This window comes from Cherax quadricarinatus, chromosome 33, assembly GCF_038502225.1.
Source record: "Cherax quadricarinatus isolate ZL_2023a chromosome 33, ASM3850222v1, whole genome shotgun sequence".
NCBI lineage: Eukaryota > Metazoa > Arthropoda > Malacostraca > Decapoda > Parastacidae > Cherax > Cherax quadricarinatus.
This window is the reverse complement of record NC_091324.1, coordinates 2,969,975-2,988,129: the sequence shown is the minus strand read 5'-3', so window position 1 is coordinate 2,988,129 and position 18,155 is coordinate 2,969,975. Positions and strand designations below refer to the sequence as shown.

The 18,155-nt window shown below is 46.4% G+C and overlaps 1 protein-coding gene across 12 annotated transcripts in view; it reads right to left on the bottom strand.

Moving 5' to 3' along the window:
* The window catches only part of tgo (Aryl hydrocarbon receptor nuclear translocator homolog tgo), a 1,077,969-nt gene that overhangs the window by 234,125 nt on the left and 825,689 nt on the right, over nt 1–18,155 (bottom strand). For 4 of the 12 annotated variants that reach the window (XM_070090764.1, XM_070090767.1, XM_053783779.2 and 1 more), the window contains one exon: nt 5,308–5,334. The exons of the other annotated variants lie outside the window; for them this stretch is intronic. In XM_070090764.1, coding sequence (XP_069946865.1) covers nt 5,308–5,334 — 27 coding nt within the window. The remainder of the gene's footprint in view (nt 1–5,307; nt 5,335–18,155) is intronic. 12 annotated transcript variants of the gene reach the window in all.

Below are 18,155 nucleotides of genomic sequence, written 5' to 3'. Positions count from 1 at the left end.
TTGTGATTTACCATCTTCCATTTCATATTTGGAAGGTTGAAATCTCCGAGGATAATATTTGGTGTGGGATTTTTAAGTCATTTAAAGGGTAGCTATTATGAATTCCTCCGCCGTTTCTGAAGGTGGATTATATGCAAGGATAATTACTAGATTATTATTTTTCACTTCCCTTATATCTCTTAACTAATTCAACAGTTCTGTGCACCAAAATGTGACTTTCATATATCTAAGAGCCCTATTCCTTCCCGTGGCTTATTTACTGTCACAACTATAGATATTTATTTAGTTTTTAATCCCGTCTTATCGGTACTGTATGCCATCAATAATATGGTTGAAGGTTGAGTTTTGGGCCTCTTATCTTAATACAGTGTTGAATAACAGTACTCATGAAACTCCTCGTTTATCAGAGTATATTTTATATTTCCTCTTTTTTCTCTTAACCCAGTCCTAAATTTGTTATGGTAGAGAGAGAGAGAGAGTGTGTGTGTGTGTGTTCCCTTTTCAAAGGAGATATGTCTGCACTCTTTAAGGCCTCCGGTATTTCATCTAGATCTAGGCTCTTTCTCCAAGGAATACTGAAGGCTCGTGCTAGTGGTACTTCGCACTTCTTTATGAATAGAGCATTCCATGAATGTGGTCCAGGTGCTGAGGGAGTGGTGGGCATGCTTTATATTTCTTTTTCGAAAACTATTGAATTTGTACTAATATCAGTTAGTTGGTCTACGCGGCCTTCTGTTGGAGTGAAAAATGTTTCTGCATTTTCTGCCTTGCTGCTGTCATGTAGTGGGTTGCTGAACACAGACTCATGCTGTACTTTTAGGATTTCACTCATTTCCTGTTCATCATTATACTAATCTCCTCTCTATAATGGTCCTATGCTTGGATTTTGCATAGGAATAGAAATATTTTGATTTTCTTGCGATATCCTGTATGGCCTTTCGTTCCCTTTGTATTTCTTGTTATGTATGACATCCTAAGTTTTTGCTCTGATTCAGTGATTTCTCGGCTAAGACTATTTTTCCTCTGTTGCAACATATTTGTGTTTTTAAGCAATTCAGTAGCCCGTTTTCTTCTTCTGTACCATCTCCTACGTTCTCTCTCTATATCTGACCTTCTGGGTTTCCTCAATGTTACGTGCTACATACATACCTTGTATGCTTCTATATTCAGCTTCTCTAGGCACTGGTGGGAATTTGGAGTGCGCATGTCTGAATTCCAGGATATGTCTGACAGCTCTTGGTTTATTTTTCCCAGTCAATTCTATGGTTGTTAAAATTAAACTCACTGAACATCCCGTATCTAACATTAGTGATGCAGTTCCCTAACCCTGAGTTAATACTCGTTTGTACTCCTATGATGTTGTGGTCATAGTATATTGTTTTTGTAACTGTTATGTCTCTGATTAGTTCCTCGTTGTTTGTCAATGTCAAATCCTGGGTATTTTCATTTCTAGTGGGATCAAATATCTGTTCGTTCACTGAGTACTTTTCACAAAGCTTCATTAGTTGCCTGGTCTTTGCCTGTTGAGCCAGGCTGCTTCCTGGAGATACTTCTGGTATTCTACAGAGTACATTCAGGGTATGTTGAAAATGGTATATGATACCGACGAAATGAAGAGTAAGACACGTACGCAACAGTTAGGTATCTTTATTGTTGACCGAAACGTTCCACCTACACAGCAGGCTTCTTCAGTCAAATACAGAGGCAGCAAGCGTGGTAACGAAGTAAAGATGTAATCAGTCCATCAACCTACTGCTACGTCATAGAGACCTTGCCGCTTCACCTCCTGCAGTATTTAAAACTCCATTCCTATGCTTCAGCTTCACACTGTTCCAGACTGAGAGACTGACCACCTCAAAAATGTTTTCTCAGGGAGTGATGGACTGATTACATCACTTTTACTTTGCCACCACGCCTGCTGCCTCTGTATTTGACTAGAGATGCCTACTGTGTAGGTGAAACGTTTCAGTCAACAATAAAGATACCCAACTGTAACTTGTACGTGTGTTTTAGGGTACATTCAGAGTATACTGTGGCAATGAGAGATCGCCGTACATTTCCTATTGCGGTTCTCTCTCGTGTCTCAAGATTCACTGTGAGCGCACAACATTCTAGGCGTAAGAAGCACTTTAAAATGTTCCATCATTCGCATGGCTATTCGTTTAAGTTATTATAATCCAACCTATCATTTTCATGGTCTTTACTATACTTGCCTTACTGTTTTCTAAACGATATGTCACCTGGAATTACTATATCCTTTACCTGTTCCATTCGTTTCATGAAAAGGTCTGACTGCACTGTTTATCCTATTCTTTGAGCTCCTCATTCATTGCATATCTAAACAGTAGGAATTTGTCCCAGTTAAGTGTATCACATTCTTTTCTTCAGTGGAAGATTTGTTGAAATTATGTATTTTTCGTATCTTCATCAGAGGCAACTTGGATACTGATCTTCAAATGGTAATACGAAACTGTAATTAGTGTTATATTTGGCTGTTATGAGACTCGAACAGTGTAAGTGCCTGAACTATGCCTTGAGATAATGATTTTATTTTGCAAACACTGGACTGTGCTTCGTTTGCTATCATTCCTTGGGATCGGTTTGTTAGAAATTTTAACATCAATTTGTATGCCTTTTAATTTCCTTTTATATGCTATAAAACTATGGTCGCAGTTGTCAAAGCCTTTGAAAAACTCGTGTATACAGTATTTTCATTTTCATTTTAGCAGTGATAGACAGGATCTTCCTAACTGAAAACTATGTTCTTTGGCTTTCCATAAAACTAGTAATTTTAACTCTGATCACCAGCATTCTGCAAGAATTTCCTAGAGTATGTAATTTTAGTGGGACTGACCTGTAGTCTTCTCCATCGCTCTACAGCCTCGTTTGTGATGTAAAGCTATGTATGCCAGCTATTTCAAAGGCGTCTGTTATCTAAGACTTAACTCATTCTATAAACTACTCTGAATGTCTTTTTTTTTTTTAATACATTCCACGAGTCAGATCTTTGCGCAGAAGTTATGCGCATGATGTCAATTTCTTTCTCGAAGGTTGCAAGATTTGTGTTAATATCAGTCATGTCATTTGTAGGATGAGCCGATAATATTAAAAAAAACTGTCGACTAAACTGTTGAATATGGATTTATACTATTTTTCCACGAATATTTTTATTTCTGTATCGTCGTGGAAGTGCGCACCTTCAGCACGGTCCAATACTAGTACACACCAAAAATACTGAAAGTTTCTTTCTATATCTCGAATGATATTTCTTTTTTTCTCTCAATTTCCTTTGTCTGATGTTAGTGTTTTTGGTTTCTCTTAATCTTATTAATTCTGTTTAAGACCTGTTTCCTTTGCTCAGATTTGATGTTCATAGTAGACTTCCACTCTCACTCACTCTCAGCTCTTAATTAAGTCTTTTGAGTCAAAGATGTTTTATGCAGACAATTTTTTTTAATCATGCTGGCAGCCACTGGTGTGAGACTAGTGCGTTATGAGGGTTTCCCGAGTTTATGTGACACAATTCTTCTTTGTTGTTTCACTTAACACACTTATTGGAAATGAACTGACTTCACCACGTGAACATAATTTTTTTTTTTTTTTTTGCAATGCAGCATTCTTATTGGCTACTTTCAGTCCCAGTACTTTTATGTATGTCAGATTACTCAGAGGTTAAGTAAATATTTCATAAAATTGTCTACTAGGAATATTAAATACATCTTGCACTGTCACATCTATATACTATTATTATTTGGTACTGAGACTTGACTAAGACATCACTGGTATGAGTGTTTGTGAAGATTACAAATACTCAAATTATTCTTCCCCACTGCCTTTAATCTTCCATGGCGGAAAAAAATATTGCTTTAAACAGTGGATTTTGTTGGTACCTGTGCTAGTGTTCCGACTTGTATCTGGATGGTGTTCTGGGGGTCAAACACCTCCGTGGTCTAGCCCTTGACCAGGCCTCCCGGTGGATCAGGGCCTCATCAACCAGGCTATTACTGCAGCCCGCAAGCAATCCAACATGCGAACCACAGCCCGACTGATCAGCCCCTGACTATAGTGGGGTGACTGACGTATACATCCCTTTTATCTATATAGTATTAGCTGTCTCCCGAGAGAACCTTCACTAAGCTTCACATTGTCCACAATGCAGGTGGCTCACTCACCCAAGGGAATTTCCACTCCTTTCTCAACATATTGTGCACAGCCCAGGTGATACACTAGCTCTGCCTACAACAGCATCCGTATACTTACTACTGTATTTTACTGAAGTCTTTTCCACCACTCCATGAATCTCTTATACTTAGACTTTAATCTCAGCTTTTTTTACCTATATTTTTCTTAACACATGCTCATGTGAGTAATCATTGTCTTACTATGTAAAAAATATTCAGGAGTGTCATATAGCATGGTGAGGAGGTTAGTACAAGTGGGACCAGGAGAAAGGCAAGTGCTGCCACCATAGTGTGGGCATCACCCTACCTGACCTACACCCTCTCAACATACAGTGTGGGCATCACCCCATCTGACCTACACCCTCTCAACATACAGTGTGGGCATCACCCCATCTGACCTACACCCTTCAATATAGTGTGGGCATCACCCCACCTGACCTACACTCTTCAATATAGTGTGGGCATCACCCCACCTGACCTACACCCTTCAATATAGTGTGGGCATCACCCCACCTGACCTACACCCTTCAATATAGTGTGGGCATCACCCCACCTGACCTACACCCTTCAATACAGCGTGGGCATCATCCCACCTGACCTACACCCTTCAATATAGTGTGGGCATCACCCCACCTGACCTACACACCACAGCCGTAGCCTCCACAACAAAGACTTACTCAGCTCTTATTTAAGCAGTCAAAAATTTTAAAATGCAAGCTTTAATGTTTTACAAAAAAATCTGAATAATAATATGTACACACACACTTAAGAAATATTCATGCAGTATCATAATAGCTAGCTTAAACTATATCATGCAAGGAAACACAAATAGCAGCAAGTAGACACCAGTAAATAAGCGTGCAATATAATTTCTAAATCTACAAACATGCGGGTATACATAAACACACTTCACTCCCGACACTCGGACAAGTATACCAGTGCGCGCGCGCACACACGCACACACACACACACACACACACACACACACACACACACACACACACACACACACACACACACACACACACACACACACACACAAATACATCTAATGCTAGAGCTCCTCCGGCCAAGGTGGGCACCGAGGGCATTTAAAGAACATAACAAGAGATGGAGAGAGACACACCTGCGCTCGATCTCGCAGTGGTTCTCCCTGGGGACAAACAAACAACACACATTATTACACAGCAATGTTCACTGCCCATCAGCATTAATCTCATGTTATTACTGCAAAGGAGGGATAGGGCCCTTCCAAGGTAAGACAGGACCCAAAGGAGGGGAGAAAGGAGGACACCTACTACCATCAACAATGAGGTGCTTCCTTACACTTTAATACTAACTCATTCGATATATTTCTGCAAAATTCACCCAGTTCCATCCCGCACTGCGAGTCCCAGGACTTACCACTGAGGACCAAAGCCTTTAGCGTATTTAGTGGAGCAGTGTAGCATGATAATGGTGCGTGGAGCATAGGTGTATGCGTGCGTGGCGGCAGGGTTCTCAACGCCTCGTTTAAGAGGAGTATGCTTGGGCGCACGTGCGTATTACTTCGTACCAACACCAAGCACATTGACATGTACGCCGTCGTTTAATGCCGGTAAAACTGCTGCGTGACATATTACCACATACTCAAGCAAGCTACTCCCAGCTGGGAAAATTACCAGCTTCTCCAAGACCACCACCACAGGAACACCAGGGGCGTCTCCGACCCTTACTACTACACTTGGGAAGGTAGGCAAGGAGGGAATAGAGGAGATTATTATTATTATAATCAAGGGGGAAGCGCTAAACCCGGAGGATTATACAGCGCCTGGGGGGGGGGGGGGAGGTGGAAGGCATTCAGGCTTAATTCGGGGAACTGGAGCACAGATCTAATTCCCTAAATCAAGAGCCCCTCACCAACATCAAGGAACCTTCCTTGAGGGGGGGGAATAGAGGAGAGTAGAGAGGGTGGGAGAAAGAGGGGGAGGGGGAGGGGAGGGGGGAAGGGGGGAGGATGGGAGAGGGGGGGAGAGAGAGAGAGAGAATGGGCCATTGCTAAATGGGAGATGGACACAAAAAGAAAGCTAGCATCACGTAGAGTAAGCGCCAAAACCTGGTGGTCCTTGGTCAAAGAGAGACAAGGTTATCTGCCTGGTGAACTCATTCCACCTCTAAATCGACAGGATGGGACCACCTCTACTAGTAGTCAAGAGAAAGCGGACCTCTTTGCCGAACACTTTGCTACCAAAATGCAAGTTCCTGATTCAGCAAGGGACCCTCCTTGGCTAGCTGCAAAAACTGTGTCAAAACTGTGGTGACAATAAGGCAGGAGGAGGTGTATTTCCTTCATAAATCGTTTGACCAGGAAAAGGCAAGTTGAGTCCAAGATTGCTGAAATGATGTGCAGACCAGCTAGCAGCACCTCTAACTCGCGCCTTTCAGCACTGCCTAGTACAGGGTAAATGGCCTCTGTGGAAAGAGGCAAATGTAGTCCCTGTTCACAAAAAGAAGAGCAGAACAGAAATCAGCAACTACAGACCAGTGTCACTCCTGTCAATCACTGGCAAGACCCTTGAGACAATGATCTCCAGACAAATGACAGTTTCTTTTGACTACCACTCACTACTTTGTGACCATCAATATGGCTTCAGGAAAGGTTACTCTGCTGCTGATCTGTTGTTAAACCTCTTCACTAAGTGGCACCAGTCACTGGTCGCACTGGACATTGCTGGTGCTTTCGACCGGGTGTGGCACTAGGGCCTCTTAGCAAAACTGCAAGCACTGCGATTGCAGGCTCTACGCTATGTCTCCTCAGTGATTACCTTCATGGTAGATCTCTAAGGGTAGTTCTCAATGGAACGGAATCAGCAAGACATCCTATTGGGGCAAGTGTTCCACAAGGAAGCGTGCTGGGACCATTGTTATGGAATGTCTACTTCAATGACCTTCATTTCATCCCAGAATCCTATGTATATGCAGACGACTGTACAATGACATTCACTTATTCAAGAGAAGAAATGCCAGCTGCTCTAAGCGACATCAATCACCAGCTAAGAGCTATATCAGCTTGGGGAAACAGATGGCAAGTAACATTTGAACCTGAGAAAACACAAATGATGATGGTCTCTAGGCACCATGATGGTAATGCCGGTGCAGTAGTAAGCATTAATGGGAGGGTGTTGGTACCTGGGGAAGAAGCTGATATCCTTGGAGTGAAATTTGCCTCCAAACTGACCATGAGGAACCATGTTGTAAATTTTGCAAACAAGGTAGCCAGGAAGCTTACAGCACTTCGCCGTATCTCGCATCTGCTTGACAGTAGGGGTTGCAAGATTCTGTATGAGGCATAAGTACGCTCACACCTTGAGTATGCTCCACTTTCTTGGTTTGCCTGCCCCCCCCCCCTCTCATCCGCGACTGTTTGACAGAGTAGAAAACAGAGCAAGACGTCTCATCTTTCGCCTGAATCCATCCTGGATAGATCTGTCATTTCAGCAGAGCCTTCAACACAGGAGGGATGTGGGAGGCCTTACTGTTATGTACAAGGCCAATATTGTCAAAGTACCACATTGGATCCACTTCGAGGACAGTGAGAAGCAAGCTTCTATACCACAAGACGGGCAGAAAGCAGCAACTTCATTCTGGCTGTACCCTTCTCCAGAACATCACTTCATCTGCGATCATTTATCCCCAGGATGACTCAAGTCTGGAACACATTCGTACAGCATTATGATGTCAACAAGATAAAGTCAGTAAAGTCAGTTGATCAAAGGAAAATGCTGGCCGACAGATGGTTCCAACTTCATCCTGTTCCCTACTAGTATGTTTCATAACAATAAAAATACTTGTATGTTTCATTACAATAAAAATGCTTTCAAATGAGCTGATGTAGGTAACAGCTTCTAGATTGTCAATAAAGTTAGGAATACTTAACCTGTAAATAGTTTGTCAATAAAGCTAAGGGATTCTTAACCTAACCTTGTCAAACCCTGTGTAAAAGAGAGAGAGAGAGGGGGGTAAGGATGAAGGAAACAAAGGGGCAAGGAGGAGGGAATAGAAAGAGGGGGAAGAGAATGGAAAAAGGGAAAAGAGGGAAGGGAGGGGAGAGAGGAAAAGGAGGGAACAGATGGGACGACGACGACGAGGAGCTACTGACGACGACGAGGAGCTACTGACGACGACGAGGAGCTACTGACGACGAGAAGCTACTGACGACGACGAGGAGCTACTGACGACGACGAGGAGGAGCTACTGATGACGACGAGGAGCTACTGACGACGACGAGGAGCTACTGACGACGACGACGAAAAGCTACTGACGACGACGACGAAAAGCTACTGACGACGATGTGGCGAGGAGCTGCTGACGACGATGACGAGAAACTACTGACGACGACGACGAGCTACTGACGACGACGACGAGGAGCTACTGACGATGACGAGGAGCTACTGACGACAACGGCGACGAGGAGCTACTGACGACGACGACGACGACGAGAAGCTACTGACGACGACGACGAGGAGCTACTGACGAAGATGTGACGAGGATCTACTGACGACGATGTGACGAGGACCTACTGACGACGACGACGAGGAGCTACTGACGACGACGAGGAGGAGCTACTGACGACGAGGACGATGAACTACTGACGACGACGAGGAGGAGCTATTGACGACGACGAGGAGCTACTGACGACGACGACGAGGAACTACTGACGACGACGAGCTACTGACGACGACGACGAAAAATTACTGACGACGATGTGACGAGGAGCTACTGACGACGACGACGACGAGGAGCTACTGACGACGACAATACGAGGAGCTACTGACAAGACGAGGAACTACTGACGACGACAAGACGAGGAGCTACTGATGACGACAAGACGAGGAGCTACTGACGACGACAAGACGAGGAGCTACTGACAAGATGAGGAGCTACTGACGAAGACGAGGAGCTACTGACTACGACGCCGACCTGACGAGGAGCTACTGACGACGACGACGACAAGACGAGGACCTACTAGGGACCAGACGAGGAGCTACTGACGACGACGACGACGACGACAAGAAGAGGGGCTACTGACAACCAGGATGGTGAGTCTCTGGTGGCGAAGATGGTGAGTGTCTGGTGGCCAAGATGGTGAGTGTCTGGTGGCCAAGATAGTGAGTGGTGGCCAAGATGGTGAGTGTCTGGTGGCCAAGATGGTGTGTCTGGTGGCCAAGATGGTGTCTGGTGGCCAAGATGGTGAGTGACTGGTGGCCAAGATGGTGAGTGTCTGGTGGCCAAGATGGTGAGTGTCTGGTGGCCAAGATGGTGAGTGTCTGGTGGCCAAGATGGTGTCTGGTGGCCAAGATGGTGAGTGTCTGGTGGCCAAGATGGTGAGTGTCTGGTGGCCAAGATGGTGAGTGTCTGGTGGCCAAGACGGTGAGTGTCTGGTGGCCAAGACGGTGAGTGTCTGGTGGCCAAGACGGTGAGTGTCTGGTGGACAAGATGGTGTCTGGTGGCCAAGATGGTAAGTGTCTGGTGGCCAAGATGGTAAGTGTCTGGTGGCCAAGATGGTAAGTGTCTGGTGGCCAAGATGGTAAGTGTCTGGTGGCCAGGATGGTGAGTGTCTGGTGGCTAGAATGGTGAATGTCTGGTGGCTAGAATGGTGAGTGTCCGGTGGCCAAGACGGTGAGTGATGGCCAAGTTGGTGAGTGTCTGGTGGCCAAAATGGTGTCTGGTGGCCAAGATGGTGATTGTCTGGTGACCAAGATGGTGAGTGTCTGGTGACCAAGATGGTGAGTGTCTGGTGACCAAGATGGTGAGTGTCTGGTGACCAAGATGGTGAGTGTCTGGTGACCAAGATGGTGAGTGTCTGGTGGCCAAGATGGTGTCTGGTGGCCAAGATGGTGAGTGACTGGTGGCCAAGATGGTGAGTGTCTGGTGGCCAAGATGGTGAGTGTCTGGTGGCCAAGATGGTGTCTGGTGGCCAAGATGGTGAGTGTCTGGTGGCCAAGATGGTGAGTGTCTGGTGGCCAAGATGGTGAGTGTCTGGTGGCCAAGACGGTGAGTGTCTGGTGGCCAAGACGGTGAGTGTCTGGTGGCCAAGACGGTGAGTGTCTGGTGGCCAAGACGGTGAGTGTCTGGTGGACAAGATGGTGTCTGGTGGCCAAGATGGTAAGTGTCTGGTGGCCAAGATGGTAAGTGTCTGGTGGCCAAGATGGTAAGTGTCTGGTGGCCAGGATGGTGAGTGTCTGGTGGCTAGAATGGTGAATGTCTGGTGGCTAGAATGGTGAGTGTCTGGTGGCCAAGACGGTGAGTGATGGCCAAGTTGGTGAGTGTCTGGTGGCCAAAATGGTGTCTGGTGGCCAAGATGGTGATTGTCTGGTGACCAAGATGGTGAGTGTCTGGTGACCAAGATGGTGAGTGTCTGGTGACCAAGATGGTGAGTGTCTGGTGACCAAGATGGTGAGTGTCTAGGTGGCCAAGATGGTGAGTGTCTGGTGGCCAAGATGGTGAGTGTCTGGTGGCCAGGATGGTGAGTGTCTGTTGACCTGGATGGTGAGTGTCTGGTGGCCAGGATGGTGAGTGTCTGGTGGCTAGGATGGTGAGTGTCTGGTGGCTAGGATGGTGCGTGTCTGGAGGCCAAGATGGTGAGTGTCTGGTGGCTAGAATGGTAAGTGTCTGGTGGCTAGGATGGTGAGTGTCTGCTGGCCAGGATGGTGAGTGTCTGGTGGCCAGGATGGTGAGTGTCTGGTGGCCAGGATGGCGAGTGTCTGGTGGCCAGGATGGTGAGTGTCTGGTGGCCAGGATGGTGAGTGTCTTGTGGGCAAGATGGTGAGTGTCCGGTGGCCATGATGGTGTCTGGTGGCCAGGATGGTGAGTGTCTGGTGGCCAGGATAGTGAGTGTCTGGTGGCCAGGACAGTGTCTGGTGGCCAGGAGGGTGAGTGTATGGTGACCAGGAGGGTGAGTGTCTGGTGGCCAGGAAGGTGAGTGTCTGGTGGCCAGGATGGTGTCTCGTGGCCAGGATGGTGAGTGGTGACCAGGAGGGTGAGTGACTGGTGGGCAGGATGGTGAGTGTCTGGTGGTTAGGATGGTGAGTGACTGGTGGCCAGGATGGTGAGTGACTGGTGGCCAAGATGGTGTCTGGTTGCCAGGATGGTGAGTGTCTAGTTGCCAGAATGGTGAGTGACTTTTGGCCAGGATGGTGAATGACTGGTGGCCAGGAGTGCATCTGGTGGCCAAGATGGTGAGTGACTGGTGGCCAAGATGGTGTCTGGTTGCAAGGATGGTGAGTGTCTGGTGGCCAAGATGGTGTCTGGTTGCAAGGATGGTGAGTGTCTGGTGGCCAGGATGGTGAGTGTCTGGTGGCCAAGATGGTCAGTGTCTGGGGGCCAAGATGGTGAGTGTCTGGTAACCAGGATGGTGAGTGTCTGGTGGCCAAGATGGCGAATGTGTTGTAGCCAGGATGGTGAGTGTCTGGTGGCTAGGACGGTGAGTGTCTGGTGGCCAGGATGGTGAGTGTCTGGTGGGCAAGATGGTGAGTGTCTGGTCAAGATAGTGTCAGGTGGCCATGATGGTGAGTGTCTGGTGGCCAGGATGGTGTCTGGTGGCCAGGATGGTGTCTGGTGGCCAGGAGGGTGAGTGCTTGGTGGCCAGGAGGGTGAGTGTCTGGTGGCCAGGAGGGTGAGTGTCTGGTGGCCAGGAGGGTGAGTGTCTGGTGGCCAGGAGGGTGAGTGACTGGTGGCCAGGATGGTGAGTGGTGACCAGGAGGGTGAGTGACTGGTGGGCAGGATGGTGAGTGTCTGGTGAGCAGGATGGTGAGTGACTGGTGGCCAGGATGGTGAGTGTCTGGTGGCTAGGATGGTGAGTGTCTGGTTCACATTATGGTGAGTGACTTGTGGCCAAGATGGTGAGTGACTGCTGGCCAGGGTGGTGACTGGTAGCCAGGATGATGAGTGTCTGGTGACCAGGATGGTATCTGGTGGCCAGGATGATGAGTGGTGACCAGGATGGTATCTGGTGGCCAGAATGGTGAGTGTCTGGTGGCCAGGATGGTGAGTGGTGGCCAGGATGGTGAGTGACTGGTGGCCAGTACGGCGAGTGTCTGGTGGCCAGGAGTGCATCTGGTGGCCAAGATGGTGAGTGACTGGTGGCCAAGATGGTGTCTGGTTGCCAGGATGGTGGGTGTCTGGTTGCCAGAGTGATGAGTGACTTTTGGCCAGGATGGTGAATGACTGGTGGCCAGTATGGTGAGTGTTTGTCGGCCAGTATGGTGAGTGATTGGAGGCAAGGATGGTGAGTGTCTGATGGCCAGGAGTGCATCTGATGGCCAAGATGGTGAGTGACTGGTGGCCAGGATGGTGAGTGACTGGTGGCCAAGATGGTGTCTGGTTGCCAGGATGGTGAGTGTCTGGTGGCCAGGATGGTGAGTGTCTGGTGGCCAGGATGGTGAGTGCCTGGTGGCCAAGATGGTGAGTGTCTGGTGGCCAGGATTGTGAGTGCCTGGTGGCCAAGATGGCGAATGTGTTGTGGCCAGGATGGTGAGTGTCTGTTGGCTAGGATGGTGAGTGTCTGGTGGCCAGGATGGTGAGTGTCTGGTGGGCAAGATGGTGAGTGTCTGGTGGCCAAGATAGTGTCTGGTGGCTATGATGGTGAGTGTGTGGTGGCCAGGATGGTGTCTGGTGGCCAGAATAGTGAGTGTCTGGTGGCCAGGACAGTGTCTGGTGGCCAGGATGGTGTCTGGTGGCCAGGAGGGTGAGTGCCTGGTGGCCAAGATGGTGAGTGACTGGTGGCCAAGATGGTGAGTGATTGGTGGCCAGAATGGTGAGTGACTGGTGGCCAGGATGGTGATTGATAAGAGCATAAGAAAAAAGGAACACTGCAACAGGTTTACTGGCCTATGCGAGGCAGCTCCAATTCTCCCACCGGCTTAAGCCAATGCCTTGACCTAGTGAGGTCAGACACGTCACTAAAGGGAGGGGCATAGACTATGAGAACAACACTGAAGATCACTGTCAACACACAAGAACATAAGAAAGGAGGAACACTGGAGCAGGCCTGTTGGCCCATACTAGGCAGGTCCTTTACAATTCATCCCACTAACAAAACATTTGCCCAACCCAATTTTCAATGCTACCCAAGAAATAAGCTCTGATAACTCTGTAGATGAATTGGGAATGCTTTGCTTGCCTAACCCTTGGGCACGACCTACTTCCACATTGAACATGTGTGACACCACCTACGTCTGCTGTACCTCTCCTGCCTACGGTATATAAGCTACTTCTCGGCACATGTGCTGTAATCTATTCAAGATTGATGGACTGACCACATCGACTCAAGGTTGAGGGACTGATTACCTCATTCTTCTCCTGTTCTTCACGATTCTCCTTTGTATGGACTGATGAAGCCACTGTGTGGCGAAACTTTATCTATAATTCTGATAACTCTATCCACTCATATGCAAGTCCCACTCAAATCCAACCCCTCTCACTCATGTATTTATCCAACCTAAGTTTGAAACTACCCAAAGTCCTAGCCTCAATAACCGAACCTATTTCCAAACCAATACTTTCCTATGTCCTTTCTAAATCTAAACTTATCTAATTTAAATCCATTACTGCGAGTTCTCTCTTGGAGAGATATCCTCAAGACATTATTTATACCCCCTTGATATTGCTCTGTGAAGACCTGTTTGTGTGCTCTCTGTGAATCTGAACCAGGATGCCCTCTCTTGAGCAACTTTACCAGCAGCTGAAAGAAGAGCTTAAGGTTGCTAAGCAGGAGATACGGCGATTAACGGAGAGTAAGAGGATTCGAAGTAATCCTCCTGTTGTGAGTCCCCAGGTTAAGAGGGGAGCTTGGTCAGTGGCCGGGCAACATGGAACCAAGCTGAGGGTCAAGAAGACTGTTGGAGAGGCAGAAACAATGAGGACCCAGAAGACTAATGTGGAAACTTCCAACCCATTTTTGGTGCTACCTGATGTACGTGGGTGGAAACATAAACACACATGCAGTTTAATGTGATCCTTTATTGACAACGTTTCGCCCACACAGATTATTATTCAAAATCTTTCATCTCATCCACTATCAACCACAGAAACCGAAGCCCTCAGCTTAGGCCTCAAATTCGCAACAGGAATTACGAAACCAAAACAAGACCTCAATTTCATCGCCAAAAACTACAGACACAATGACTCCGACTTCCAAAAAGGTTTTCTTCAAGGCATCATCTCAGCAGCCATCTCTACATGCAGCTCCCCAGTCATACCTCGACGTTACAGCATTGCACTTAAAGGTTTAGCAGAAGACACGACCATCAGGGTCACCACAGCTGATAAAGGTGGTCTTGTTACCATGAACACTGACGACTACAGGAACAAAATGCTCAATCTACTTAATGACCCAGATACCTACAAACCCCACACAACTAACCAAGTGGACAACCTTACTAAAACTTTTCTTCAAAGGACTCGACGCATTCTGAGGAACTCAAAACAAGGGAAGAAACCTCTGCACACCATACCCAGCAACCCCAGACCTGGCAGAATGTACGGCCTACCAAAAACTCACAAGCCTGGTATCCCATTGAGGCCCATATCTTCGGGAATAGGCAGTGCTCCCCACCAACCCTCAGGAATTCTCGCAAAACACCTCTCCAAACTCTTGGGCACTATCAGTCCAGCACATCTCAAACACTCGGGTGATCTTCTCAATCGCATTCGCAACATCAACATCAGGAACAAGAAACTTTCCAGCCTTGACGTAACTTCCCTATTCACCAAAGTACCTACTACACAAGCCATCGATCTCCTGCGCAGAAAAATTGACGATTCACTTGATCTTCCTATTCCAGCCAGCGATTTCATCGACCTCGTTGAACTATGTGTCGGCTTTACGTGCTTCTCTTTCGGAAATCACCTCTTTCAACAGACTTTTGGTCTACCCATGGGCTCGCCACTCAGTGCCGTCCTGGCGAACTTATACATGGAACATCTGGAAGCCGAGCGTTCTCCACCATTCCTTCGACTGTCACCTGGCTCCGTTATGTTCAAGCTCTCCAAGACAAGCTCAACCAGGTCGAGCCCTCAATCCAGTTCACACTTGAAGAAGAAGTCGACAACACTCTTCCTTTCCTTGATGTTCTTCTCTGCAAAACTGACCATGAACTTCGTTTTCAAGTCTATCGAAAACCAACCAACCAAAACGAGCTTCTCCACTTCTACTCTCACCACGACACCAAAACTAAACGTGGTGTAATTATAGGCTTCTTCCTGCGCACACTCAGAATCTGCAGCAATGAGTTTCTTGAGGAAGAATGCACTATAATTGAACAAGTATTTTCTAAACTCCACTATCCTCGTCACTTCATCAGAGACTGCAGACGACAGGCATTAAACATCTTCAACACACCCAGAGAAGACACTGCCGAGAAGAGATACATAGTCCTCCCCACCAACTCCATTGCCAAACACGTTTCCAACATCTTTTCCAATACATCATTCCAAGTATCTACCTCTACAACCACGACCATCAAGGACATCACCAGTAGTAGACAGGACAAGCTTCCATCCTCTGCAGGGGTATACATAATCCCTTGTAATGATTGCAACAAATTATACGTGGGCGAAACATCAAGAGACCTCCAAACACGTATTTCAGAACACCAATAAGCAAGCAGGACTGACGATACAAGGAATGCCTGTGTACAACATCGCAATTCACACAACCATTTAATTAACTACAGAAACTCAAGACTTATCACCACAGAAGACAACACTCAATACTGAAGAATCCTGGAATCATCGCTTATCTCTATAACCAACAATTTCAACCAGAACAATGGCTTCTATAACATAGCTGAACCACTTGCCAATAAACTTCTTCATCGCTATCCCACATAAGAACATAGAACACTGCAGGTCTACTCACAACTTGTCCAATACCCCTGCCAAGCTACCCAAGCTCTATAACCCCACCCAGTAGATCATCAGATGCAGCATTCTCCACCTGACCTCAACATTCTGAACCTGACTATAAATACTTCCGTACCTTCCACCCCAGGTAGATCTGTTTGTGACTTGAAAAAGGCCACTGTGTGGGCGAAACGTTGTCAATAAAGGATCACATTAAACTGCATATGTGTTTATGTTTCCATTGTGTCAGTACTTTATACCATTTATTTTCATGAATGTGGGTGTTCTACTGGGAATGTCACAACGAGCGCCAAGGAAGCATTGGCTGACGTGAGTGGGACATCCCTAGAAACCCCAACGAAAACCATCAAGAACGTCTTGACGAATTCCACAGGTGAAGGTGTAGTGCTACCTAACGAATGTGAGTCGACTACTGGAAACATCACGACGGACGTCGCCAAGGAAGGTAAAAACATTGTTGTTGTTGGGGATAGCCAGATTAGGTACATGGATAGGGCATTCTGCTTGAAGGATAAGAGTAGGAGGCAGAGTGTGTGTTTTCCTGGGGCTGGGATGAAAAATATTGTTAGCCGTCTGGTAATGGGAGCAATCCTATTATCTGTCTCAGTGCTGGAGGCAACGATCTTGGCAGATATAGGAGTGAGGACCTGATTAGCATGTATAGGTCAGCAATAGAGATAATTAGGAGGAAGGTTGGGAACCCTGTCATATGTGGTATTTTGCCAAGGAGAGGAGTTGGAAATGAATGGTTGTCCAGAGCAATTGGTGTCAATTGCTGGCTGGACAAATACTGTAAGGAAAATGCGGTAACATTCATTGACAACTGGGACCTCTTCTATGGCAGAAATGACATGTATCCCAGGGATGGGGTTCACTTATCTAGGTCTGGGGTGGGAGCACTGGCCAACGCAGTGGAGGGAGCTGTTAGGTCTTTAAACTAGGAATAGTTAGTGGTATGGGTTTTGGCGGGAAAACAGTGAAGTCGCAGTGTAGTAATATGAGTACTAGGAGAACTAGTAATAGGCAAAATGAGGTGGATATTGGAAAGCCAGTGGCACTAATTGACAAGGACAGTAATAGGTTTAGCGGAATAACAGAAAGGAGCAGGAAGGGTAAAGAGAAAGGAGGGTCCTTAAATATATATTACACAAATAGTCCTAGTGCTAGGAATAAGATGGACGAGTTGAGACTAGTTGCTAGCGCAGGTAACAATGATGTATTTGCCTTAACTGAGACGTGGTTCATTATGAAAAATCGGGACATGCCTCCGGAATGTCACATTCAGGGTTTTAAATTGTTCCAAGTAGATAGAAGTATCGGGAAGGGGGGTGGGGAGGCATTGTATGTCCGAGATCGCTTGAACTGTTGCATAAAAACGGGTATTAAGTCTGAAGTAACACATACAGAGTCTGTTTGGATAGAATTTTCAGAGGGGCATGAAACATTGATTTTAGGTGTGATATACCGTCCCCCAAACTTAGATAGGGACCAGGGGAGACTACTATGGGAGGAAATTGTTAGGGCCACAAGGCACGATAATGTAGTAACTCTAGGAGACTTTAACTTTAGTCATATTGATTGGAATTTCTTGACTGGAAATTTAGAATCATACGACTTCTTAGTAGTTCAGGATTGTTTTTTGAAGCAGTTTGTGACAGAACCTACAAGGGGTAATAACATGCTTGACTTAGTTCTGGCAAACAATGAATCCCTTGTTAATAATTTAGAAATTTCAGAGGAACTTGGTGCTAGCGACCACATTTAGCATTGAATGGAATACCATAGTAGGGATAACTCAGTAACAGTCCCAGATTTTCGCTTAGCAGATTACGATGGGCTTAGAGAACACTTATCGTCTGTTGACTGGGGTAACGAAGAGAGCTATCAATATGACAGTTTTCTGAACACTATACATACTGCTCAAAGAACGTTTATCCCGTATAAAGAAATTAGATCAAATAGAAATGACCCAAAATAGATGAATAATAGGCTGAAATATCTACTAGGGCATAAGAAAGGAATTTATAGGCATATCAAAAGAGGTGAGGGTCATCTTTTGAATCAATATAT